The sequence below is a fragment of the Salvia hispanica genome, chromosome 4 (genome assembly GCF_029641045.1).
Source record: "Salvia hispanica isolate PSC_SH4W2 chromosome 4, Shi_PSC_v1, whole genome shotgun sequence".
NCBI classification, from domain to species: domain Eukaryota; kingdom Viridiplantae; phylum Streptophyta; class Magnoliopsida; order Lamiales; family Lamiaceae; genus Salvia; species Salvia hispanica.
The window spans coordinates 11,243,691-11,271,302 of record NC_142695.1 but is presented as its reverse complement, the minus strand read 5'-3'; the positions used below and the strand labels follow the sequence as shown (position 1 = coordinate 11,271,302).

Here is a 27,612-nt window from a genome sequence, read left to right as displayed (position 1 = left end):
GAATTAATGTTGTAGAAAAAGATTTAATAACATAAAATTGCAAACCTGTGTAAGATCATCTCCAATGGTCGGCTAGCGATCGGCTAGCCGATTCGCAGCGCTGGCCGATCGGCTAGCCGAACCATTGGAGGCGGCCAGCGGGCGACCGGCGAAAATTTCGGCATGGCTAGCCGAACGAGCGTCGCTAGCCGAAGCGCTGGCCGATGCGTTGGCCGCCATTGTGGCGGCCCGATCGACCAGCGACGATTTTTTATTTTTTTTTATTTTTTTTTAAAACCTATATAAACGCGATTTTAGTTTCAGTTTCATTTGCACCACTTGTTTTAACGAGTTTTCTCTCTCTCTAATTTTCTGTACAAGAGCATCATCGAGCGATGGATCACAACAACGAGTCCAGTCCAGCGACGAGTGGATCTCAGACTCCCACGGTACCCGTGGGATCTGGATGGGGCCAGATGGGCCCAGGGTTTAACGTCCCCTGAAATCAGCTGATGGGGATGATGGCCGGAGCGCCAGGGGGTAGGAACCAGGGGGGATGCCGTGGGGTATGCCGGGCGGCGGACAGGCCAGCGGCGGGCAGGGTGGGGAGGTATGCAGCAGATGATGATGCAGCAGATGATGGGTATGCATCCGGGGATGCAGGGGTCACCGGGGGGGACACGGTCTATCGTCCCTCTCTGGAATTTTTTACGGCTTCGTCTCGCACGTCGACCCCAGTGGAGATGCAGTTCACTGGCGATGACCTTTTGTCATTGCATGACATGGGGATCGATCTCGGCGATCCGGACACTCCCGTTCCAGCGGGGCGGGCCGCGGCGAAGAAGAAGAAGACGAGGGGGAAGGCCAAGGCGGTCGGCGAGTCGTCGCAGCCCGTTGTTGACGACACCCCCGACCGGAGGATGAGTACGCCGGGGTGGCCAGGGGGTGGTTGGAGGTGTACGACGATCCGCTGGTTGCGAACAACCAGCGGGTCGTCAACATGTGGGCGAAGATTAGAGCTGCCTACAGGAGGCACTGCCCGCACGGGAAGGACTTCAGGGAGGAGGTCCGGAAGGGGTGGGAGTGCATCAGGGCCGCGGTCGGCCGTTTTTCGGCGTTGTACGCCAACGCCCTCCGTCAGCTCACTAGTGGGCAGAATGAGGAGGACGCCCGGAGGATAGCCGAGAGTCAGTTCCCCTTGGCGGGGAAGTACAAGGAGTTCCGCTTTTGGGAGTGCTATGAGTTGTTGAAGGACTCCGAGAAGTTCCGTGCGGGGTGCAACGTTGGATGGCCGAAGAAGCAGAGGCTGAACTATACCGGCGACTACAGCGGCAGCAGCGGCGGATCCCACGACCTCCCCCCGGATGCTGAGGAGTTTCCATCCCCTCCTTCATTTGCTGGTCGCCCTCGCCCGGTTGGACAGAAGCGGGCGCAACGGGCTGTGAGGCCCCCCTATCGCCCCATGAGGTCCAGTCCTCCGCCCTCCCACCCGCCCCACTCGAGTACACTCTCCATTCGCGTAACCAAACGCGGGATCAAATGTACAAGGTCTTCCAAGATTGGAGGACCGCCACTGACCCCACGGAGAAGATGTTTTTCACTCGATGCTCGAGAGCATGCGGGTTGATTTGGATGTCGCGAGGGCACGGCTAGGGGGTTCCGACGTGGGCTCAGATACCACGAGTGGCGGCAACGGCGATGGGGAGTAGAGAGTGGCGGGGCTCGTGTGTGGAAGCCCTTTTTTTAAAAAAAAATCATGTACTTTTTTTTTAAATCTTTGTACTTTTTTTGAATGCAATGGATTAATTTTTTCGTATATGTGTCGTAAATTTAATTCCGTAAATATAGTATATTTTGAATTATTTTTATTGCGGCTGGCCTATGGCTGGCCTAAATCTGATGTGGCAGGTGGATTTTTAGTGCTGATGACGTGGCAGGGAGAGAGAGTGGCTGGCCTATGGCTGACCTATTTGCATTGGAGATTCTCTAAGATCAAATCTGAATGATGGAGCAGAGATTCAATAGTCTAGGTGTACCATGATAATAATATGAGATGGTGTATCTCACCCATACCTATTTGACATGTGGCACTATAATTGGGCCACATCTACGCTTTCATTGAGGTTAAATATGTCATTTTGTTTGTCTATCATGTTTACTGCGTGTCAAACGTCAGAGTTTCGTATCCTCAAATATTAGCTTGTGAAACAAACCACTTGCACGAACCCAACCCGATACATTCAAGCCCCAACACAACCTTGCACGAATCAAATCTGTATAGATATGATCATATTCGTGTTGACATGAGTCACACATGACATAAGCTCAACATGGCACAGCAACCACACGATAAGTCGATGACTACACAAAACGATTCATACTTCTTGCGGAGGAGATACGACACCTTGACGACAACACGGTGGTGGTGGTCGTCGTAGCAGTGATGAATGAAATATAGATGGCGTAAACTTGCATAAACAATGATGAAGACATGGAATGAGGCATATGAAAAATGTGAACAAAAACCTTACTCTTTAAGTCTTAACTCTAGTAAAGTTTAGAAAAATTAAAAAGTGAATAAGTAGAATATATAAAATGATAACATTAATTATTGATGGGGTTATACAAACCACACTCATACTCAACCTAAAATACCTTGTCCTTGTTGGGTTGACCGGTTAAGGACACGAACACGGACACAGAGGCGAAAAAGCTTGACACTAACCCATTAATTTTATTCGAGTCGGTATTTGTATCATGTCAAAATTTACCAAATAGCACTATCAAATTATAGGAAGTGACTATAATATTTCTACCGCTCAAAATTCTTTTAATTCAAATCTCTTCATTCTTGCAATCAAAACTTCCCAAGACTATATGACCTAGTTGCTTGGATCACCAATATTCGAGAACCCAGATTCTTAGTAGATCTTAACAAATATTTTATCTCACTGAGAGAGTGGAGTTACTGAGAGACTAAGAGAAAAAATACAGAGTATTCTTAAACTAGGAAGAAGCGAAACTACAATATTTCCAATTGGATTTTGAAGTTTTTGGGTGAACATTTCTTGTGCAATTTGTAGTTCAATCAGATCAGCACCTAGTTCACACTACTTGGAAGGAACCAATACAACATCCAAATTTTCCTACACAAGTTGCAGGATAAGCAAAAGAGCAGGAAAGAGTAGGATAGGTAGCAGTAAACTCGCTGCAAATTGAATGTTTACCTGCTAATTCATGTTTCAATATAGGGTGACAAAAGTACAAACGGATAGAGTACTTTCTCAAAGTTCATCCTCCCCCATACTATCAATGCCTAGAAGTTTTGCAAGCTCTCCATTTTCGTATGCTTCGACTGTATCTGCAGCAAATTCGCATATTCTTACAAAATAAGTAGCTAATCTAGCTTCATGAGGAAGAAATAGAATTAGGAAGGAGAAACAGCTCACCATCAGAGCCTCCAAGATGCTTCCCGTTTATAAAAACCTGCGGCACAGTTCGCCTCCCTACAATCTTACTCAAAGCATCTTGAATTTTTCCACCGTCATCTGCAAAACATCAGTAGATTTACAGAGTAAGAATGAAACACATAATGACCCTTCATAGTTGCTGACGTCCTAATTTCAGATCATTAGCATCTGTATATGTTTTTGTCGATTTCTTTAGAGCATAGAGTTAAAAAAAAAAGATAGGAACATGCAGTGGAACAAGTTTGAGAAAAAAGTGCATGGAATAACAAATTATGCTTTGCTAGAGCCTCATTATTAATAGTTATTATCTCTTCAAATGATAAATGGAAAGCTTGTGAACAAGAAACCTCTCTCGTCAAGTTCCACAACATACGGCTCCTGCTTCAGCTCCTTGAAGACTCCTTTAGCCCTTCTACAATATCTACATAGCAGTGATAAAAAACAGAAATAAAAATTAACATAATATTCTTACAGATTGATAGACAACTCACAACAGCTTAAATGAACAAGTTTTACCCAGAGATATGGAAAAGTATTTTCTAATTCATTATAAGCTCAGTAGCATAGTTTAATAGGAAGAATCCTAATCCAGTACAACAGCATAAAGAGTTCCTATGTGTTGTTGATCACCTAGTTTCACTCAGATTATTAAGTCAGATTAACTTAAATTGATGCGAACAAGAGGACAAAGAATGGATTTGGCAATTGCAATGAGACTTGTCACTCTGGTCCTGATCCCTAACCTTCAACAACCAATGAAAGATAACTACATCCTACAAAATCTGCTGATCATATTGAAATAGTCTGAAATAGTGAATTGAAGTCCTGACATTTATTGTAACCACACACAAGGTTCCACAATTAAGCAAAAATCAGTTCAGTTTGTTTGGGAGTTCATATGAAAAATCACATCTCTCTAGAAAAAAGATCTTGGATAATACTCCACAAGATACTAGAGCTAATTAACATAGTTTGCCTCCTACAATTGATATTACTTCTTAATTTCATATGATCTCAGATAGCAATTCCACTGAATATGATAAGAAATTTGTGTTTTGTACCTACAAAAATTCCATTTAAGAAAAACCAAACAAAAATCTAATGAGAAAAAAGAGTAAGGAGCATTTAGTATCTGAGCACTAATCTATCAGCCAAAATCCCTACACTGTATTCATAAGTAAACAATGGTAGAGAAAAGCCGATTCAGAATGCGAAATCCAATATTCCAATTCACATACTAATAAACAACATTAAATCACTATTTTCCAAACAGCATGACAAATTTACGGTCAATTTTCCAAATTTAAATCCTTTTACACCAAAACTTTCTTCATCTCATTCTAAGCTGGACATCAAGTAAAAGAAACCCAATTCTACCAAATTTTTAGAGGAATAAGAATATCTAATTATTAAAAAGGAGTTCAACTCAAAATAATTAATTACAGTATAAACGAGTTGATGTAAAAACAACATAATACAGGAAAATGAACGTACGGGCAGTAAGATTTGGAGAAGATGACTACGGAATGAGAAGAAATGGTCTTCTTGACGAAAGCAGTTGATGATTTGGGCTTTGCTTCGACGCTGGTGCAGTACGACGCCGTCAAAATGGAAAGCATTAATGTAATCACCGAGACATATTGCAGAAGTGATACATTTCCTGATGTTGCAGAAGGCGTCGCCATTTTTCACTGCAATCGGAGTTGTATCAGAGGAGGAAAGATTCAATTTTAGGGATCTTTGGAAACCCCTTACTTTTAATTTTACACCTTTCGTTGATTTTCATTTTCATTTTTATTTGGTCTTCTTGTCTATATTGATTATTCGGTTTATTTTAATCTACTTAACAATTTTTTTTCCAAACTAAAAATCAGGCTCATTTTATCTTCATTCATTTTTTCAGTTGATAAATAAAAGAATCCCATTTTTTTCATTTTAATCCGCTCATAAATAAAAGTTTCGGTTCATTTTTACAATAAATAAATAGCAATGGGACTCCACGATCCACTGATTCATTCCAATTATAGAAGATTTTATTGAAATGGTACTTCCTCCGATTCTCATTTATTGTCTACTTTCACTTTTTATCATAAATGTTAAGTAGACTCAATATTTCATTAACTCATTTTAATCACATTTTATTATAAATCAATATATAAAAGTGGGATACACATTCTACTAACTATTTCAATCAATTTTACTTTATAAAGTCGAACAATTTTTAACATCTGTGTCTGTCAGATATGAGACATTATCATGGATAATACGGGTTTAAGAAATTATTTGATTTTATAAATTAAAGTGGATAATAAAGTTTAGTCGAATATAGAATTACATTTATATATTGGTTTTATAATAAAATATAAGTAAAATGAAACAACGAAATATTTAACGGACAGAGGATTACTTGTTTTGCAACTTACAGCACTTCAACTTTCATCAGATATCCTCACACTTCAATATATTTGTTGATATTTTTGTGATTATTTTCTAATTCAGAGACTATAACAATAAATCAAATACTATATGTTGCACGCAAAAAGTAATCTATACAATATATAAAAGGGGAGTTTTTGGGGTATTTAGGAAAATAAGGAGAGTTTTGAAGATATTTAAGGAAATACTCTTTTAAAATAGATATTATTATTTAAATATTAACATGAATTGTAAATTATAATAGGAGCCGTGCAATACAGAAGAGTGGATTTGAAAAGCGAATTCAAATTGGTTGACCTATGGTTACGTATAGAGGTCACCACGGTTCAAGAACCGCCGGTTCCCGGTTCGGAACCGGTGGTTCAGGTTCGAAAAAATACCGAACCTGAATCGGCCCGCCTAGGTTCAGGCGGTTTCGGTTCTTGAACCGGTTCAGACACGGTTCAACGTTGGTTCAAGACCGGCGGTTTCCAGACGGTTCCGGGCCGGTTCCAGTTTGGACCGCCGGTTCAAGTTCTTTTTTTTTTATTTTATTTTTAAATTTATTCATTTATAGTACTAATTAAAATTACACCTTGCAGTTGTAGTCTTTTACAATCGAATAAATAAATAAAACGAGAATGACAATTGACAAATAGAGTAGAAGTCGACATTGGAGTTGGACAATTGGAATTTTATTGATACAATTATACAAATTTGAACGAGATGTCGATATTACAAATACAAATGTTGAAAATTGAAATTACAAAAGAGTCAAAAGACTTAATACATAACATAATACATGCTTGTTATCTTGTATAACAATTTAAATAAAAAAACTTAAAGTAAAAAACAATAAATTATAAATGTAAATAGATAGTATATATATATACTCTTAGTCGGCGAAGGAGATGTTTCTAGATAACTAAATTGAGGATACTTTTAGCAATTCAACCTTAATTGTTGAGTTAATTTAACCATCAACAATAATGGTAGAATTGTCAAAAGTCTCTCAGATTTAGTCTTATAGAGAATTCTTCTTCACCGATTAGAGTATATACAAATACAATTATATAATTGTATTTGTATATTTTAAAGTTGAAACAATTGAAAAAAAAAAAAAGCCAGCCGGAACCGGCAAACCGCCGGTTACGGTTCTTCATTTCTTGAGAACCTGAACCGACCCATTGGAACCGCCGAACCTTATCCGGTTCCGAACCGTCACCGCGGTTCCGGTTCACGGTTCAGAACCGCCGGTGACGGTTCTGGGCCGATTCGGTTTGGTGACCTCTAGTTACGTAGGTGGAAATAGAACGTGGATGCAAAATAGGGAGATAATGCATACAAACCTTCCACCTCTAATTTCACCATTACCATTATTACTAACCAATCTCTCTTCACAAAAAAAAAAAAGAAAGAGTTGGTTATTTTCCACCTTGGCCACAAGAAGAAACGGCTACTACAGCTCTGCGGACAAAGGGCTCCGACCAGAAGTTATTAAGGTTTAGTTTTCTCTTATATTAACTTTCTTACCTACTAATTGTTTTTCTTTCTGTTCCTCTGGTGTGCTGATGTAATAATAATGTATATCACATTATTATTACTTGGAGTAGATAATACAATATTTCAAATAAAAATATTTTTTGTTCTTTCATTGGATCCATGTGGTGTGAATTGTTCGACTGTATACTTTTATGGGTCTCATCTTATGCTTTGCCCTGTAGATTATCGTTTTAATACATATTGATTGTTGATTTTGTGCATTGCAAATTGATTTTGTTCTTTATTTTATTGTAGTTTTAGGTGAGGCGGGCGGCTTTAAAAATGACAAACGAGTTCTTTTACCTATGAGTTATGTTGAAGAGTGACGAATTGTGAAGAATTGAAGGTTTTAGTTTATAATGATGAGATTTATTTTAATTTTAAAGTTAATATAGTGTATAAAGAAGTTTTAAAAATGATGAGTAATTATCCATTGTGTTTAATTCTTTATTGTGATAGATTTTTATATTCCTATTCCATAATTTAAACATTATATTATGTAATTTGTTTTAAATTTATTATGTTTCAATGTTGATTTGTATAGATTTTTTATTTTCATATAACTAAAATTATTACTAATATTGTTTATTGTTAATATTGATTTTAATTTTGTTTAATTAATTTAAAATTTAAAATTAATATTTTAAAAATATATTAATCTATGGCGTGATAGTAGTTGGATACTAACATGACAAATTAAAGTAAGTCTACATTAAAGCAATACGTCGTTTTGATGCCAATTATAAAATATTTTAGAATGATGTGGAGTTTGAATTTACCTTTTTTTTGTTTTGCATCGTTGTAGCAGTCACATGTATTACTCAAGGCATTTTATATTTAAAAGGGAATGATTTTTTATTGTATTGGTCAGGTATGGGGTCAAATGTTTTTTGCATAACAAGAATTTATTTCAAATATTTATATCAATTCATTCACATAATGTAGATGCACCCCTTGTAAATTTGGATCTTAATTGTAACACACACATCAATAAGAAGATGTAATAGTGAAGTGACCAATTGCTAGATTCAAAGTTTGGCCCACTTATGAGAAATGCCAAACGTGATTTATTCTCCGCCCCCCAAAATTTTTCCAATCTCCTTTATTAGTTTGAATTCAAGATTATTTGATTTTGATACATCACATCTCTTGATTGTTGCACAACAACAATTTAACATCACAAATCATATCATACATATGGTATCCATATTCTCATCATTTACTATTGATATTTAATTTTAAATATTTTTATCATATAAATTAAAGTAAAAAAATGATATTTTAAAAATTACATAGTTTAAGTAAAAGAAAAGTAAATAATCAAAATAAAATTTGATGTAATTAAACTTAAATTAATGGTGTATCGAAATAAAAAATCACTACGATTAAAATGAAAGAAATATTTATGCATGAAAACAGAGTATTCAAATTTCCACTATGAGATCTTGTTAAAAATGGACAATGAACTCATTCTTCACTAAGAGGAGCGCACTGAGTTTGAAAGTCTCGAATCTAAGGCAGTGCACCTTGACGAAATATGATGCGACATTTTCATGCTCTCAGTACACGTACCTTTGTAGTACACACGGAGTCTTAACTCTTATTCCCCATTTATAGAATATTAGGGATCTAATGAGATTCAAGTGTACTTCCATCTTAACAATTTTTAGCTTAATTAAAAATTAGCTCAATATAATTAGAGTCCATAAGAAAATATTGATAAGTGTTAATATGGTGATCAATATTACCATTCATATCTAGATTACTGAAATCCATACTACTTTTTAATCTAATTTATTCCCATGTTTATGATATTATATGCCCATTAATTAACCAAGCTTGCTACTTGCTCAATATAATAAATTTCTTAACTAAGAATTCTAGTGCTCTGATGTCACTATTTATTTTACTAGAATAAATACTACGATAAAATCTTGTGCATAACATCTCTTGGAGCCAACACCATATCCGGCACCGAGACACAATTTATTAAATAACAATAATTTTCGCATACTAGTTATCGTTTCCTAATATTATACTCCCTCCGTCCCAGATAATTCGGGTCACTTTGACCGGACACGGATTTTAAGAATTGTAATGAAACGTGGATTAAAAAAGTTAGTGTAATGTGGGTCCTACCCTTATATATTAGTTTTATAATAAAATGTGAGTAGGAATGAGTTAGTGGAATATGAGGTCCACTACCAAAAATGGTAAAAGTGAAATGGGACAAATTATGTGGGACGGATCGAAATGGAAAACTGAGACGAATTATCCGGACGGAGGGAGTACTAGTTATCGTTTCCCAAAATGTTAGGATTACTTTAGATCACGAAAAATCTATACATATTGACAAGTCAAAGTAGCATATAACTTATAGCCCAATTAAGTGGTAAATGACACTCAATTTCATCAGTCATCTAAGATAGGAAGTGATCAGCGACATTAGCAACCATTCACGATAGATTACCTACGACTATAACTATAGGAATGGTTTCGAGTGCATGTTTCTTAATTTTCATGTTCCGCTATCTATTTTCAGTTTGATTACCCTTGTATTTCCAATTGAACAACCCTTGTATTCAAGTCTTTTACTTCAATTAAAAAGGAAAGTCATTCTTTCACAATAAAATAAATTCAATGAGATATTTTGCGATTAACATAAAATTACAAATATACTATTATTAAAACCTACATTTATCTTGACACAAGTTTATTATATTACATTCGTTTTCTCGATGCAAACTTCATACTCAGTTGTTCCAAGTTCCCTCTTTCATTGAATGTCTCAAGTTAATAAAGAAAAATACTCCCAAGATAGCAAAAAAAAGAAAAGAACTTTTGAACCGTCATTAGTATTGGAATGATAAGAGTAAAATATGGAGTAATATTTTATGATAGTAATAAAACTTACTGAAAGGAACACAATAAAAATTAGAATACCCATTTTGAGGAAAAAACAGTAATTGAAAAATAATGAGTAACAAACAAGTAGAGCCTAGTTTGCATACCTGGTAGTCGATACACCTAGAATATCCCACCATAACAGTGCCAAGAAAACTACTAAACATGGGAAAGACCAATTCCAACCCTGTCTCACATGTTAGCCTACTATACTTATTCCATACACCTTCTATTAATCCCTCACACACTCATTCACACCACCTCTTCATCTCTATTTTCATCTCTAATCAAATACACATGAAAGAAGGTGATCCATGACAAAAACCCACCCCCTACTAGATCCATTCTGCCTAGACGCCTTTGTCTTTTTGTTGTTTGTATTTTGGTACTAGAATCTCCTCTTCTCTGCTCTGCTCTGTTGCTCAACCAACTAACATGCCAATCACTTTTCTCATTCTCTTCATTCTCTCGAATCATGCCTTCCTCACCACCGCCGATGGGAACTCTCCCCCGCCCCTGCCTATGCCGAGGACGGCTGCGTTGAAGCCGGGGATCGCGGCGGCTCTGGGAATACTCACCACTATTTTCTCAATTACATTCTTGCTACTTCTGTATGTGAAGCATTGCAAAGGGAGCAGCTACGCCAATGCCTCCCCGGCATCGACGAGGGATTCCGGGATCAATAGGAAGGTCATCGAGTCCCTCCCCATGTTCCGCTTCTCGTCGCTGCGCGGCCACAAGGACGGCCTCGAATGCGCCGTGTGCCTGAACAAGTTCGAGGCGGAGGAGGTCCTGCGCCTCCTCCCCAAGTGCAAGCACGCCTTCCACGTCGAGTGCGTCGACACCTGGCTCGACGCCCACTCCACGTGCCCTCTATGTCGCTACCGCGTCGACCCGGAGGACGTCCTGCTGCACACCCCTCTGCCCACGCCGCGCACCAGCGCCCCCACCCCGCCCCCCAGGGTCTCGGGGCGGCATTCCTCCGCGGGAGAGAGGGGCGCCGCCGCCGACAATGATCTCCTCCGGGGGCGGGGCTCCCTCGACAGCTGGAATTCCCGCCGGAAAAAAACTGGTAATTCCGGCGGGAAGGGCAGGAAAGACGGGCAGCTGCCGGTGCAGGGAGACCGGCATCGGCTAGAGCACCGGATCATAATATCCGGCAGCGGGGAGGGGGAGGAGGAGGCAGAGAGGCTGCGGCGGTGGAGCGACGTGCAAGCTGCAGAGTCGCTGTACCTGAAATCGGAGATGCTGCTGGAAAAGGAGAGTGGCAGCGCCGTAATAAATGGGAGAAGCGTGTCGGAAATAACAGGGATGAGTAGGTACAGGGGCAATAATGGAGGGAAGGGGAAGGAGGAGAGAGAGAAGGTTGTAAAGAGGTGGTTGGCCTGGATTTCACAGTCCCAACACCCAGCTGTACAATCTCCTCTTCCTTCTTTACCCATTTAATACTCTGTTTTTCATACACATTCATATCTCCCATGTATTGCATTTCCATGCACACAAACATTATCCATTTCACATTATTAGTTAGGTACCCTGTCACTCTTTTCTACCAGTACTATAAATATCAATATTCTACACACTAAATTCTGGTATGTAATCAAACAGACCACAATGCACTGGTATCATCATATACCTTGGGCTCAAAATCTTGTTTTTTAATACATCTGTCAACACACTCAGCGACAATTTTATTGCAACTTGGAACTTCGATGCACACACGCACATGAAAAATTAGTAAACAAATCATTCTTTACAATTAGAGTAAAATACAGTGTTGGAGACATCAAATCCCATGGAAGAGAGATTAGATGAGAAAAGTCGCTCTCAAGCAGCCTGTTGCATTTGGTGCCTTGGCTATATCATCTGACAACCATCTGTTCAAATCATTAGCATGAAAAAACAACGACACACGCTGTGACTTAGAGGAAAGAGAAAGATCAAAACAAGAAAAAATGTTGTTTATCTTTGGACCATACTTAATATATACTCAAATATGATAATGAAAAATTAATCCTTTTGATCTCCCCCATGGACTTCCACGGTATATCCACACAAAAGATGAAACAGATTGCTGTCTACATACACACTATATCTGCACATATGTTATATTAATAGTACAGAGGCGCCCAACAGCGAAGCAGCAACGCCATTAACATACAATCCCGCCAAATATGCACACTCCTCAACATTACCCAAAATGCCAACAATGTGAAAGCACTCTCTGGTTAGTGAGACAGTTCTGTGGTCCAGCCAAGGTTTATTGCAGCCTCACTTTTTGTCCGTTGTTACGCCAACAACAACATTGCTTACCTGCACATTTTACTTTATTCTCAGAATAGTGGTTTTGGATCCAAGAGTTAAACACAATAAAAACAAAAGCCAAACGATGGATGTACCAGTTTCCCGCTCTTGTCAACGGACATAGGATTTTCCACAACAACAGTTTGGCTCTGGGGATTGGGTAATGGCTGTGTTGAACCATAATTAGAAAAACTAAGATAATACGGAAAGGAAATCAACGTTAAAAAAATACTATCGTAGTTAATTTTCACTAGTTAAGCATGCCTAACCACTCAGGTTCTAGGAAGACATGATCAAAAATCAGGACTAACCGCTGAACCAGAAGGCATCGGTGCTGGAGAGGCAGGTCCAACTGGCCTATGCATGGGAAGTGGGACCCTAGCATTTCCCATCTGCCAGCATGAATCAATGAGATAATAGCACAACAAAGGACTGACACTAAGTGGTCTATCGATAAGACCCCCAATGAATGCTTAAAGAATGAATAGCTGCATTGGGTGGTTCTGTGTTAACTAGAACAAGGATAATAATAGAAGAGGTGACTTTCGATAAATATATAAGTTATAACCCTCCCAGTATACTTACATTGACATTCGTGATATATTGACAAACAGCACATTTGATAGATGGAGCACCATAAGGATACATGAGTGTTGTATGACAGTTTCCACAGTTGATGTGAGCCATATTAGGTGCTAACCAAAAGACAGTTAAAACCCAAACAAATATATATATGAAAATGCATATTCAAGGATCAAGAAGATGTGAAATTAGACTTGTAATGTTACAATTGTAACATTATCATGTACTGCTGTTACTGAAATGTTAAATAATGCATTCTGACAATGTTCTCCATTATATTCTTTCCTGCTTATGGGACCCCAGGTTTGTTTGAAACTTTGAAAGCAATGTAATTTTAGCAGTATATACACGCTAAAAACACACACTCCTGATGAATACCCAAGGATACAATTCCAAGGCCATACATATACTCTAACTAGGATATAAGTAAATGAAAAGACATAGAAAAGATATGCTACCGAGATACATCATACGCTTTTTTTTGTTGTTGGGGGTGTTTGTGGTTTCCTGATAATGGGTAACTGGGTTGAAAGAGAGAAGAAAAATATCATATTTAGTTATTTACTGTACTAAATAATCTATAACCTCTGGATCAGCAAGTATATAAAAAATCTGAATGCATTCAAAAACAATAACTTTCTCATAGCAAGTACCTCAAAGATACTGACCTACAAACCTGACAACTATCATTTTAACATATTTGTTTTACCTGGTGCTAGGTTTACTGTGTGGCAGCAAGAACATCTCACACTGGTAGCACCCCGAGTATACATCAATAACGTACGGCAGCCTCCACATATCAGTTGGGCCATTTCAATTCCTGAGTATGAGGTAGATGAGTAGCAATATCCCAAACAATATCCAAATTTGAATATACAACATTGTAAAGTTCATCACGACCAAGCATCATAGTTTTTTGCTACAACAGGGATCATGAAACCATCATCGAATCACCAGAATAGTATTATAGTAACCACATACTGAAATTGACTAAGAATCATTGTGTTTCCTAAAACGAAATCATTGTGTTTCCTAAAACGAATATGGATACACAAACTAGAAATTGGATCATAGACTGCTCTTATAATGATCTGGCATCAAACATATGGTTTAGAAAAATAAAATGTTCGTAGCAAGGGACTGAAGTCTCATATAGAAGCACCAATATGAAACTCAGTCTTTTATGAAGTCCTAAACAAAATCAAACTGAAAGTGTAACTTAAGTTCATTTGAAAAGGAACAGGCCAATAAGACACTTCAAATCAACAAAAGCCAATCCGACAAAAAAAGAGTAGCAGCCAGATCAGATATTTTGTTGAAGATTCAAAAATGCATGATGAGTATTTTTGTTACATAAGAACCAGCAAAGGCAACAGCAATTCCATCTTGATCATTGCCATGCCTTCGAGTAACGTCAACCAAAGTGGTAAAGAAAACATCATCATTCCAATAATTGTATAGATGTTCTCATTTTTTTTGCATCTAACTTTACACTTGTGGTAAAGAAAACATCATTATTGCAATATAATTGTTTAGATGTTGTCATTTTTATTTGCATCTATCTTTTACACTTGAAATAGTGGAGACCACATCCAACACTGCATAACTAATGGTTAAATACTCAAATAAGGTTCTTTCCAATAATAAGGAAAGAGGAGCTCCAATAAGACGACGTCAATTTTAAACCAAATGAACAAAAAAGTTGAAATATTCTACATAACTTTTGTTATTTCAGAGCTAACTAGAGACGAGATAAATAAAAATTGGAAGGCAAAAGAAGACCTGGCCAGGTTTCAAGGCAAGATAAAAGAAGCACATACTCCATGTATCACAAGATGATAAAATCTTGGTAACTAGATAATTTTGAACTAAAGGCTATTCGTTGCAGCTGTATGCCACATATATGGCATTGCATACCCTCTCTTGCTGAATGTATGGTTTATACAATCTAAGACAAACCATATTCTCCGTAATATGTACTCCACTAACGATCCAATATCAAGGCAACACTGGGGTTTACTAGACATTCTAGCTGTAACATCCTCAATAGCTAAATTCATTTTCCATTTATATACTTGGACAAAAATGAGATTCAATACCACAATTAGTAACAAACAAAGAGAAGCATTATCGTATATAATGAAAATCTAGGGTCAATTACAATTTAAAATGAAGCATTATCGTATATAATGAAAATCTAGGGTCAATTATAATTTACAAATTAGTTCATGATTAGGTTGTTCAGTTATCTTAGCCATTTCCTCAACCCAAACACACACACAGGCACCAACAACAGAATTGGATACTAAATTAGAAATCCAGAAATAACCTTGAGGAGGGATGGTGGTGACGGAATTGCATAAGGCGCAACACACATTGGTGGCACCACTCGGGTACATGAGAAGACTCCTGCACCCGCTGCAAACTACCTGGCTCTGCATTCCTCTTCTCTTGTCACGCACAACCAACTTCATCGGAAAAATGTGAAATCGGAAGCATGAAAACTTACTCAGAAAATAAAAAATCCAAAAACAAACAAAGGTAGGTAACACTCACCAGTAAAACGATAGAGAGCAAAATCACGTCGACAAATTGAGGGCGATGGATTCACAATTCATCGGCGATGGGTGAATTAAGGCAAAGTAGGGTAGGAATAGGAATAATCCGAAGGGAATCGGAATCCAATCGGAAGTTTAACAAGGAGATGGCGAGTGTGTTGACAATTTTCAACTTTTTCTTAATGGCATTCAGATGGTCCCTTTCATAATTTGTTGGAATAATCAATAAACGTTTTTATTAATGGAGTGTAATACAAAAGTCTATTACTGCCGCCGTATATTTGTTAGGGGTGATAATTCATCTAGAAATTTTTATTCATAAAATTCCATCACTAGATGAGTTATCACCCTACCAAACATGTCATAGGTATAATCTTATTAGCATACCGGCCGAATGTAATTTGGACTATAACACTCCTTCGTTACTATGTCATCACTGATTTCATGTTGTCCCGTCATGTTATCATTCCCCTCTTATCATTTTTTAGAGCAATTATAGTGCGGGCATCGATCGGCCGCCCGTGCGATCGGCAGTCTGATCAGCTATGCCCTTCCCCGAGTGCCCAACTCACGTCCGCGGCTATATTCAATTGGCGTCCGATTGTCGATCTCGTGCCGATCAGTTTTCTTTTTTTTTTTTAAATTTAATACTATTATTTTCTATATATACCGCGTTCACCCATTATTTTTACCTTACACTTCTCCATTCTCACATCTACAATTTCTTACTTTCTCTCTAGCTTTAAACAATAAATCCCGATGGAAGTCAACCGAATTTTATCATGTCTTTATTTTTAAAAATTAAGTGTATTTTGTTTTTCTATATTTTTTACTTCAATTTATTTTTTTTAATATTATTTTATTTTATTTGACACCAAAAATTAAAAATGATATATAAACTTAATGTTAATGCTTTTATGTGAAAATGGGGATGGGTTGTAGCATTGCATGAAGATGAGCTCGATGATAAAATGCCAATGTGGTTGTAAGAAAATGTAGATAGGCTTTGGGACGAGCTATTAGCGTAGTGAGTGCTCTTATGACACAACTTTTATAATGCATAACCTCTCTCACATCAGAACATTAATTTGCACTTTTCACAGTTTTACTTTTAGGGCTCATTCGCTAAGCCGCATTTCAAATTGCGTGAAATAAAACCGGCTGGAATTAAATGTGGGTGGCCCCACCAACTGTTATTTAATTGTTGGTGTTTGGTTATACATAATTGAGAGGGTCGGTTGGAGAGAGAAATGAAACGGTACTGACCACAGACGATTACCGGTGTGGTGAATGGTCCCTTCTTCGGGTGATTGATGCGTTGCCGAGAAAGAAGCAACAAGTAGAGAGGAGAGAACATTGTACTGTGGAATGACAAAAAGGAGAGAGAGAAAATTGGACTCGCCCAAAGGAGGAATTCAAATATTTCAGGGGCACGGTGGTGATTTCGTGTTCAAATCTTGTCAACTGCGGCGGACCAGATTGCAAATATGACCTCCCTCCGCGATTTATTTTTGCTTAAAAGCTGCATCAACAGTGCGGGCCGGGGGGTTAGTAGAGGGCCAAACATTATTACTTAATGAAAACCGAACCACCATAAATACTCGGATTTGACCCTATTTATGTCCAACTAATGGTCAGCGAACGGGTCCTTAGAGTGAACTGCACCAAATATCCCTAACTTTTTTACTTCTTGTACCAGTGACCCCTAACAAAAAAAAATAGCGTCAAAGAAGCCTAACAAAAAATATAATCACAAACGAGGTCCTAAAAGAGCATTCTTATCAAATCCTCCGCAATGATGAGTTGATGACACTGCGCTACATGCAACCTGTAGCTAACACAATTTAGAATTTGTATAATATTTAGAGTTTGTATTTGATTATTTGATCACTAAATGCTGAGAAGGAAGTTTTCAGTCCCATAAATTGAGTAAAGAAAGAAAGCATATATTTGTATCTAGGATGTCTTGACATTGATAATTACGTATTACTCCCTCCGTCCCGGTTTTGGAGTCACATTTTGCCATAAAAGTCTGTCCCAGTTTGAGTAATATTTAGAATTTTCCATATTTGGTCATACAATTTTACCCCATTGTTCATCAAAATTCTATCAAAATGTCATTATCTACATTAAAATAAACCAAAACAAAAATTAAAAACCAAAAAGCCAAAAAGAGACTCACCTTCAACCAACTCACTTAATTTATTATACACTCCATCATCTTACTTCATTAATTACACACTCAACTAATTCCTTAAAACCCGTGCCATAACTAAATATGACTCCAAATGTGGGACGGAGGGAGTATATTATACTCCCTCCCTCCACGAATAAGAGTCCTGTTTTTCCATTTTGGTCCGTCCACGAATAAGAGTCCCGGTTCATAATTATCATAAATAGTAAAGAGACCTCACATTCCACTAACTCATTCACTCACATATCATTTAAAACTAATATATACAAGTGGAACTCCTATTCCACTAACTTTCTTCCATCCACTTTTCTTAACATTTCTTAAAACCCGCGCCATTTAGAAATGAGACTCTTAATCGTGGACGGAGGGAGTATTTTATACAGATTTTTCCTTAAAATATCTATATATGTATCTATCAGAATATTCTTAGATGCTTTTTTTTTCTATTAAGTTTTTCTCTAATGAACTCTTCTTAAATGAGTAGAATTAGAATAGATTGTTATTCCCTACGATCAACTTTAGCAATCCCATTAATTTTTTTATACTCATTTTATAAAAATAATATTAATAAATAATTATAGAGAAATAGTAAAATAAGAGAGAAAATGTATTTATTAGCAAAAAATTAACGAAATTGCTAAAGGGAAAAGGATTGAGTATTTATTACTCCATTCACATTATCAATCAAATGTTGATAAAGAGTTCCGAATCCTAACAGGTTTTGAAAATATGTAAAATAACCCCACCGACCGCAATGTTTGGCCTTGGATTCATTTTGGAGGCAGGGACGGATCCAGAAATTCTATATAGGGGGGGCAAAAATTTATATAAATATATTTTAAGAATTTAAGAAGGGGCATATAAAAGGATATTTCAAAAAAAAACTACAAATTAATGATAAAATAGCATATAAATTTTTTTTTTTGAGGTGGGGCATTTGCCCCTTGTGGTAAAACATTAGATCCGTCCCTGTTTGGAGGTGCAGACTTATGTACTCATTCTTCCTCTATCTCATGAAGGGTGTTATATTGCTAACTCAATACTTAATTGCTAACTATAATTAAATAATAACCTTTAGATATTTAAATCAAGGGTCTAGATCATAACCCTCGAAATATCAATACGATAAAAAAAAAACGTCAAATTAGTTGTAACTAACTTTTGAAAAATATCATATAACTTTAAAACGCGTATAACTTTCTCGATTTAAATTATTTTTTCGCACAACATATATCAAATTAAAGATAATTTTATAATGATGCTAACGTGATCTCACTTGCATATATTCCGATATCAAAATTTTAAAAAAAAATCAAAAATTTTCAATTTTTTCGTACAGCAACAAATGTGAAAATAGTATATAAATTCACATTTTCATCCAAAACCCTAATTTAGTAATGTTTTTTTATCTTTTTTTATTTAATTAATAAAAATAAAAATTACACATGACAAATTTTAGACTACTAGATTTCTAAAATCCTATAGTTTTAAATCAGTTGTAGTTTCCAACTAAGAGTAAGTTAGCAATTCATCACTCCCCATATTTCATATTACTCTCACTTTAATATTGCGGCTCGTCCCAAACTACTTACACTATTTATATTTTAAGTAAATTAAAATATTTTAATTAATATACTAAAGTTAATTAAATACTGTTATATTACTATTAAATAGTTTTTCATTACACATAAAATACTACTATTAATTTAACTACACTAAAAATAATCTCAAATTAATAACTTAAAATAAAAAAGTGCGGATGTATGGGACAGAGGGAGTATACGTTTTCTTTTTCCCAAACTATAAATCAGGCTACAAATAAGCTTGCTTTTAGATTAAAATAATAATTTTTTTTCAAGCCACTAGATAATGAGATTTACACTTTTTTAGATTTTTTAACTTCAAAAGAATATCAATATAAAATATAAATTTCTAAAAATTTTATCACCATAAATTTCTGAAATGTTATTAATTCACATTGTAAAGTCTTTCCAACATTTTCTTTATCGGTAAAAAACTCATTCCCAACAAATGCAAGAATACTAGATTGACTATCAAATCCATTAACTTGTTTACTAGATTATTTTAATTTATTATTTGAAAAGTAATTCCTTTTTATGGATTTGAATTTAGTAATACAATAATTGTTATACATTATTTTATGTCTTTTATCTGGTAGAAATTAATCTAATGTATATTGTACCACTATAGATACAAGGGATTAATATATAAAGACTTTGAGAATTGAGATGTGTTCAATTTATTTAAGCTTTTACTATTCCATTGATGTTTTTAGCTAAGAAAGAGAGCATACAAGAAATATGATCCTTTACTATAGAATTAATTTAGAGTTGAGTTTAATTTTATATATTGTACTGTACAAACTTGACTCCCTAAAAACTGTATATTTGCAAGTTCCTATCCCTCTCTGCTAAACCAAAACAATTGACTTGCTGCTAAGGCCAAAAATGACAAAATATATATATCAAGAAATCTATCTTAGAATCTAAAACAAAAGAGATTCCTAAGCTGTTTTAGCATGCACACTCTCAAATCTGTTCAAAACAATTCTAGAGCTGTCTTTATCTTATTCTGCTTCCATTTTGGGAACCTGTAGAAAGCACTCTTGTTCATCCCGAATTTCGCCTTGAAATCTTCTGATGACAAATATGTCTGCACACCAATACCATTCATAAATAAAATTACCATTTTAATCTAAATTCACTTAAACACATAATACCTCTCGCTTAGTGACATCAATGTCTGGAGCCGGATCCGTGGAGTTTGTTCTAAGGCGTTCATACGGATGCGTTGTGAGTCCTTCATCGTCATCAGCCTCGTCTTCCTGCCCATCTTCCTGTATCGTCTCTGGCTTCGGCTCCTCCCCTCTAGGCTTTGGGACGTCACGCCCTGCTCCAAGACAAGCATGAATCGTTATCGAACAGTTGTAGATGCACGAGTAGGTATAACAAAAAAAACAGAAAAACAAACCTCTAATAGAGCGCGGGAAGATAAGCTGGCGAGCCGGTCCTGGTTGCTCAAAGCCTTTGGTCAGGGCTGCTATGGCTGCTGATCTCTCTTTAGTTGCATCTGGAATCTCCAACGAATTCGGGTACAGGTTGTTCACCATAGGAGGAGTTGACAGGTTCCTTGCATTAGGACTCTCAAAGGCTGATGCTAGCGCGTTGAATGCTGGAGACCTTCCTCGTAAACGGTTTCTCTCAGGGGCCACAGACAGACTTCTTGAACGCTGCTGCGTTTTTTCTGGTGCACCCGATCTCCCAGCAAGCGCTAGAGGTATTCTCCTTCTCGGCTTCTGCCATTTACATATAAAGAGTATATAACAAGACTTGCAAATTATGTAATGTGATAAAACAAGAAGAATGATACTATAACCAAGACTTACTTCAAGTCTTGGTGTACCGCCGTGTTTGACAATAGCCATTTTTCGTTGGAAAGAGTTACCATGCATCTGCAAACACGAGGGTAAATGAGCGTTCACGCGTGAATCCAAAAGGCCGGTGAGATTTCACAGAGGGCACACTCACTGCGAATTTCCTGGGGTCCCAAGTGAAGAAACGCGTGAAAAATGCAGGCTCGTTCCCTTCTGTAACGATGTATATTGGGGCATGCTTGGATATTTTTTCGCCAAGAACGTCGCACTCCAGAAATTTCTGCACAAGAAAACGAGACATTACAAAATGCTTTTCACATGTTACTAGTCCCCAAGAATGCATAACAAGGCTAACAGCATACATCTGCTATATTTAAGGCATCCATCTTGTTTTTGCTTTCGACCATTTGCCCGATCCAGACATAAATGTCGGAGTGGCAATCAACGATGAATATGTCTTCGGTCATTAGATCATCCTGGTCGAAGTTGTATACCTCAGCCACCTGCAAAAGGAAATAACATCTCAAAATTTTCAGAAAACAATAAGAAGTAAGGTGGAATGAATTCAGAGAATGTCTCCATGTAAACATATACCTGCAGATCTCCTGAAAAGGTAGAATTATGAAAGAAACCAGTTAGTTCATACAAAAAGAATGAGCAGAAATGATCAAATTATAAGGAAAAAAAATGATGACATGCCCTTAGATATAGTGCATGAGAACAGATGAGGGTCTCCTTCAGCCACTCTTTTGATTTTCTGCTTCGGGTACTCGGATTTTCTGCCTCCGATCAAACCCCAAAACACCTCGGATTCTGCACCCTCCTTTTGAAATCTAGACTGCACATCTGGCTGCAAATACAAATTGTATGAATTAATATGGACTACTGTTATTAAGGAATACTTTGGTATCAGACCTTCAAAATATCGAGCCACCTCTCCGCAAGCTCCTGCTCTTCCGTCGTTGTGGAGCTTCCCAGCCAGGTGAAAGCAGATGTACCACTGTGTAGTATGTAACAGTACGAGGAGTTCAAAGACGAGCTCACCTGAATCAATCGTATAATACAAGTGAAGGCATAGTTTTATAGGAAACATCACAGAATTGGAAAACAAGACTTACAGGGTCTACTTGTATTGCTTGCATATTTTCGGGTCCTGTCCCCTGAATCCGGAACAATGCAAGCCCATCCTCTTCGTACGTGTCGTCTGCAAGTCCTTTCTTGGCAAGGTTGTTCTTATATCCCACGCTAAGACCGCCCTGGCGATGTGCAGGCTTTTACAACAAGAGCCATTGAAAGGAATTCGAAAGTGCTTTTTATATCTGTTTTAATGCGAACCTTAAACACGATGAAACTCTGGAAAATGGCGAAGAACTGAGCTGGCTCGAATCCTTCATAAATACGAGCCTAGAAAAGAACCAAACAAATGCATTTGTAAGTAACGAGGCTGAAGTTAGCGTTAGGTGTTATCGGAATGAAGTTGTCAAGGTAATTAATATGCCTGAGCAGGGAAGTATTTCATATTCTCAACCATCTTGCTAGCCTGTGCAGTTGCTTCTACCCTGTCTTCCTATAGAGAATGAATATCATGGTCAATTATCCAATTAACATATATACTAAGATTGCTTTAGTAAATTGAAGATCACCTCAACACTTTGCTTTCCAGACCATGTTCCTACAAGATATTCCTCTCTATCTTCGCCACGATAAGAGTATTGGAAGATGTAGCAATCCCCACTGTAAAACTTTGACTGGGAAGGACCTTCAAGAATTGCCTTCTGGTTACCATTAACGCGCCAAACCTGTAGATCGCCTGTGCAATCTATATGAGTTTGATGTTCTTCTTCTTCTTGAGGAGCTTCTGCTTTCACAAGACCCCTCACATTAACTCCTTGCCGCTTTAGAAGTGCTAAAAACCATCAAAATCTTGATTAGGAAAAGCTAAAATACGTAGTTACATGTACTGAAGAATGCTGTAATCTGGTGGATGGGATCACGGACCTGCTACCTTTCCTTTAGTATCCTGCTTCTTGGGGGCAGTTACCTCAGACCACGAATCAAACTTTCCCTTGAACATCACTGTCTCGAAGCCCTCCATCAAGCGGATTATATGAAAGTCAGTCCGGTTCAGTTTTTGCACTATTTCCTATAACATGAAACACAGCATTGAGGCACTACAGTGACAAGTTTAAAATCAAGAAGAGGAAGCCTTAGGTAGTGAGATTTACATGAACCGTGCTGCTCAGTGTTTTCCGTTCCTTAAGTGAAGTATTTTTTCCCACCCAAACAAAGACTTCCATCCCGCAATCGAGAATGTAACATTTATTTGAGTTCAACAACTCCCTTGCCAAAGAATTAGCCTGGACAGGTACTGCCTCGCCCTTCTCAATGCTTAAACATTAGAGACTATATCAGCTTACATATTCAAATAATCGCAGATCAAGTTGTTGTGCATTATTTGGAGGAAAGTTAAGGAAAAAATACATACCACGAAAGCTTAGGTTCCACAATACGAGGGCTCTTGGGTACGGAATATACTTTCCTCGGAAGTGGAGCAAAGCCACCAAAGATACTCCAAAATTCTCCGGCTGCAGCATCAGCCATTAATTTTCCATCTTCTGCAGCGAAAAATACAAGGCATGTGTTGGAAAACTCGGGCAAACAATGCTAGAGAAAGAGAACGCAAGTAGTAGCATAGTTACCAACAGCTGCTATTTCACATTTCCCATCATGATAAGTATCTTTAATGTACTGAACAACTTCCAGTGCTTTAGCCCTCTCTTGAATTAAAGAGTTGGAGCCGTTAAACTGAAATATTTTAGACTTTGTATCTAAAACGAAGATGTCATCATGATTTAGAGACGACCGGGCAAAAGGCACCTGTTCTAGGATAAGAGGTGATGTCAGATGAAGGAATTTATACTTGAATGATGAATCATCCAGAGAGTTGTACTTGCCTCATTCACATTGACAACATGTTTCCCTTTACATACATACAAGCGGTCCGGGTGCTCTTCATCCTCAACATGCTTAAAACCTGAGGAGAATCCACCTTGTTGGGGTATTATACATGGCTTAAAATAGGAAAGGAACTTCTCCGACTCTTGGCCTTGTACTTCACGGTATTGAACAGCACGCCCACCAAGTGATGCATCTAGCTCAACCGTCTTGATGGCTGCCGTACCAGCTTCATCCTAAATAGGACAATATTTGAACAGACAGGAATCAGGGAATGATTTGTACCAGACAAGGTGGATTTATGGATAAATGATAAAACTAAAATAGTTACCTGGCTAGTATCTTTACCTAGCCAATAGTGAACATCGTGACGAAGGGCCCCACGCTTCGAGGCAGTGGTCTACAGAAAGGAGACAGAGTTAGGAACAAACAAATTTCTCCATCGTGATGATCACATAGAAATGAAAAATTACCTTTAGAATCACATAGGAATCACCAGTGAAGAATTTTCCATGTGAAGGTTGTGGGACTGCAACAGGTTTAAAATTTTCGATTCGCCAAATCTCAATCCCGCTATAAGAAGTCAAGGAGAATAGAAACAGTATAGACATGCTAAAAAGAATATAATCCCTTAAATAATATGCACTCATTTAGCAGACAGAAATGAGCAAATATTCGATCACAATTTCATGGCGATGTTCAAGAAATTTTTATTTTGTAGAATGAGGATACGCTTTCTGTCCTGCCCCGTGTAGAGCAGGATCCAAATCCTTGAGTGAAATTGACATGGTGACCTCCTCTAAAACTGTTAGTTGTGGAAGTCCTCCTGAGAAAATAATCGACACAAGATTCACCAGTGGTTAGTGTCATACCGGTTAATGCAATCCATTTCATGTAACTACGATGGAAACACAAGTCTGCATCGACTGTGAAACTGTCTACCTCTAAGCACTAAAGGAAGAAACCAAATCACCTAACAACTGATGCCATAAATAACAGACCAGAAACACAAAAAGTAAAAGACTAATACAGTACAAAGAGAAATACTATTAAGCTTATGACTTTCTTAATCATGTCACAACCTCCATCTTTTGTTTCTTGGAGAAAGGCTTTATTTATCCTTCTAGGTCTGCAGGTTAGAGTTAGAGTTACTGGCTCAATTTGAAAAAAGAAAAAAGACATAATTAGTAGAAAACACACCCCTTAGAGTTAAGAGTAATAACAACTTTCTCAAAAAAATAATACTTAATAATAATAATTGGTACTGGAATTGATTTACATCGACATTCCTCAACAAAAAACTCAACTTTTCTCTTCATATACCAAATTCTTAGATAGACACATGATTTTTTTATATATAATAAAAAGTCCCAAATTCTCCATGCATTTGCCTTTCTTGTTTCTGCAGTTAAAGCATGCTTAGCATTTGACACCAAATATGTTCTCCTAAAATGTACAAAGGCAAATGTAACGACAAAACTTAAAGAAAGGAATGCAGTTATGGTAATCACCTTATAGCCAACTTGAATATGAATCAAACATAAGCGACGCGATCCAGCACTAGCTAAACTCATACATTAACATAAAATTGCCAAAATTGGTAATGAGAAAATGGAGAGGGGAAAATGAAATGATCTGGAAAGATGAAGTATTTCCTGATGGGAGGGAAGAAGCATGCGTGTTTTTTGGGAAAATGATGATCATGGGAAGGCTACCTAAAAATAGAACCCCAATTTCAATGGAATGGGAGACTAATTTTTTTTGCCAACAAATTATAGTAATACTAGTAAATGGTATTGCTATCAAATTAAATTTTTGGTGCTTTGTAGTTTTAGCACAATATAGGTGATAAACTTGATTTTGAGCACAAAATAGTTTGTGTCCGAAATCTAAAATCTTATTCTAAGTACTACTACATTTTTATTTGATTGTTCATATAAATATATAGATATTGTGGTACAAAATCATAATTAGATAATAGGTAGCATTAAATGAAATTTTTGTTTGACAGATCTCGATTAATAGTTTAAGTGGTTTAATAAAAGTGCTTAGTCCTCATTTTAGAATAAGGCAAAAAGAAAATCTAAAGCCACAATATTGTAATTTGCTATTATAAAAATAGAATAGATTTATCATAATAATATGTAAAAAATGCAAGGTAAGAATCCAAAGGAGCAAAGATGTCATTTCTTGTTTTTCAATAGTTCAATGTACAGCTTTAAGAATTATGAAGGACAATTTAATTGATTACATTTAGGGTGCATTTAGTGGCTATGTTTCGCTAGAATAAACATGATTTATCTGAGTTATAGTTGCTCTTTTTTATATGCTATTTAATTTAACTCAATGGTATGTGTTAACCTCCCGACTTGGTTAGATCTTCATGTTTTGCATTGGAAATTTATTACTCCATATTGTAGTCCCCAAATACCATTATAAATAACTTTTACTATTTCAGGGGGGATTTGATGTCTATATCTTGCTGTACCTTTTATTTTGGTTGGTTGTTTTGATTGACCGATTTAGTATCATCTTTCAAAGCGATATTGTTGTAAAGGTTGTTGACCATATTTTCATTTGCTTTTCATGAATTACAGAAATAATCTATACCCAATCTATTTACTCAACCTAGTCAGTTTCAGATTCAAAAACAATAACTCAAAAGTCTCAAAGTAAGTTTTGTTATCCAAGAATCATGCTCGACTTCAGTACCTTGGCCTTGCTAGTCAGTGTAGTGCTGATCGAAATTCGATTTCTGTTAAATGACTCGGGATCTATTGAGAATGTAAAGAAAGCGTCCTCGTGAGTGATGAGGCGTTGAGAAGAGATGTGGTCGTGGAGATGAAAACAACCACATACTTCGACGTTATCACAAACTTCTCAAGATCGCAGCCATAAAGTCTTGCCATGAACAATCTAGATAAGTACTTTGATAGTCGTGAAACCATTCAAATGTCGGATGGTCTAGCTTACTCACGAGTAATGAGGAGTAACCGATAAGCGTAGGGAGAAATATCATTGCACATCTGAAGTCCATCTTATGACATCAACACCGGAGAATAAAGGGGGCAATGGGTATTCATGAGTTCAAGATGAGAGCATTAGTGATACAAATAGGATACTACTCCCTACGTCCCACAAGAGCATGCAATCTTGGTTGGGCACGGGTTTTAATGCAAAATTGGTAAAGAAAGAGTGATATAGAAAGAAAAAGTAATTAAAATATTATTAGTGAAGAATAAGTTCCACCTCATTACAGAGAAGAGACTTTCCCAAATTAAAAGTGCATACTTTTATGGGATAGACTAAAAAGAA

At 37.0% G+C, this 27,612-nt stretch overlaps 4 protein-coding genes across 5 annotated transcripts; 1 reads left to right on the top strand and 3 right to left on the bottom strand.

Moving 5' to 3' along the window:
• Positions 1–2,956: 2,956 nt before the first annotated feature.
• On the bottom strand, positions 2,957–5,219 carry LOC125192907 (Glutaredoxin family protein). Of its 2 annotated transcripts, XR_007171495.2 has the most exons (5): positions 4,944–5,219; positions 3,797–3,870; positions 3,429–3,527; positions 3,207–3,340; positions 2,957–3,125 (listed from the first exon to the last, which is right to left on the bottom strand). XR_007171495.2 is itself a non-coding variant. In XM_048090583.2 (4 exons), exons 1-4 carry the CDS (start codon positions 5,132–5,134, stop codon positions 3,264–3,266), a joined length of 441 nt encoding a protein of 146 aa, XP_047946540.1. In that variant the 5' UTR covers positions 5,135–5,219; the 3' UTR covers positions 2,957–3,263. The 2 variants fall into 2 exon arrangements, 1 of the variants encoding a protein (XP_047946540.1); XM_048090583.2 differs by having other exon boundaries at positions 2,957–3,340.
• Positions 5,220–10,345: 5,126 nt separating this feature from the next.
• ATL43 (RING/U-box superfamily protein) lies at positions 10,346–11,897 on the top strand. The gene has a single exon (XM_048094687.2). It carries the CDS (start codon positions 10,746–10,748, stop codon positions 11,754–11,756), a length of 1,011 nt encoding a protein of 336 aa, XP_047950644.1. The 5' UTR covers positions 10,346–10,745; the 3' UTR covers positions 11,757–11,897.
• Positions 11,898–12,307: 410 nt separating this feature from the next.
• LOC125196249 (protein LSD1-like) lies at positions 12,308–15,957 on the bottom strand. Its single transcript, XM_048094689.2, has 7 exons — positions 15,753–15,957; positions 15,526–15,664; positions 13,906–14,016; positions 13,200–13,309; positions 12,926–13,006; positions 12,710–12,781; positions 12,308–12,623 (listed from the first exon to the last, which is right to left on the bottom strand). The coding sequence occupies exons 2-7, from the start codon at positions 15,635–15,637 to the stop codon at positions 12,582–12,584; spliced, it is 528 nt and encodes a 175-aa protein (XP_047950646.1). The 5' UTR covers positions 15,638–15,664; positions 15,753–15,957; the 3' UTR covers positions 12,308–12,581.
• Positions 15,958–20,259: 4,302 nt separating this feature from the next.
• LOC125196583 (villin-4-like) lies at positions 20,260–25,117 on the bottom strand. Its single transcript, XM_048095160.2, has 20 exons — positions 25,030–25,117; positions 24,771–24,870; positions 24,629–24,697; positions 24,297–24,533; positions 24,042–24,219; positions 23,828–23,957; positions 23,568–23,730; positions 23,341–23,485; positions 22,986–23,248; positions 22,841–22,909; positions 22,678–22,746; positions 22,461–22,598; positions 22,258–22,386; positions 22,038–22,192; positions 21,705–21,864; positions 21,497–21,622; positions 21,355–21,420; positions 20,940–21,264; positions 20,689–20,858; positions 20,260–20,621 (listed from the first exon to the last, which is right to left on the bottom strand). Exons 1-20 carry the CDS (start codon positions 25,083–25,085, stop codon positions 20,508–20,510), a joined length of 2,862 nt encoding a protein of 953 aa, XP_047951117.1. The 5' UTR covers positions 25,086–25,117; the 3' UTR covers positions 20,260–20,507.
• Between the last annotated feature and the right edge of the window lie 2,495 nt (positions 25,118–27,612).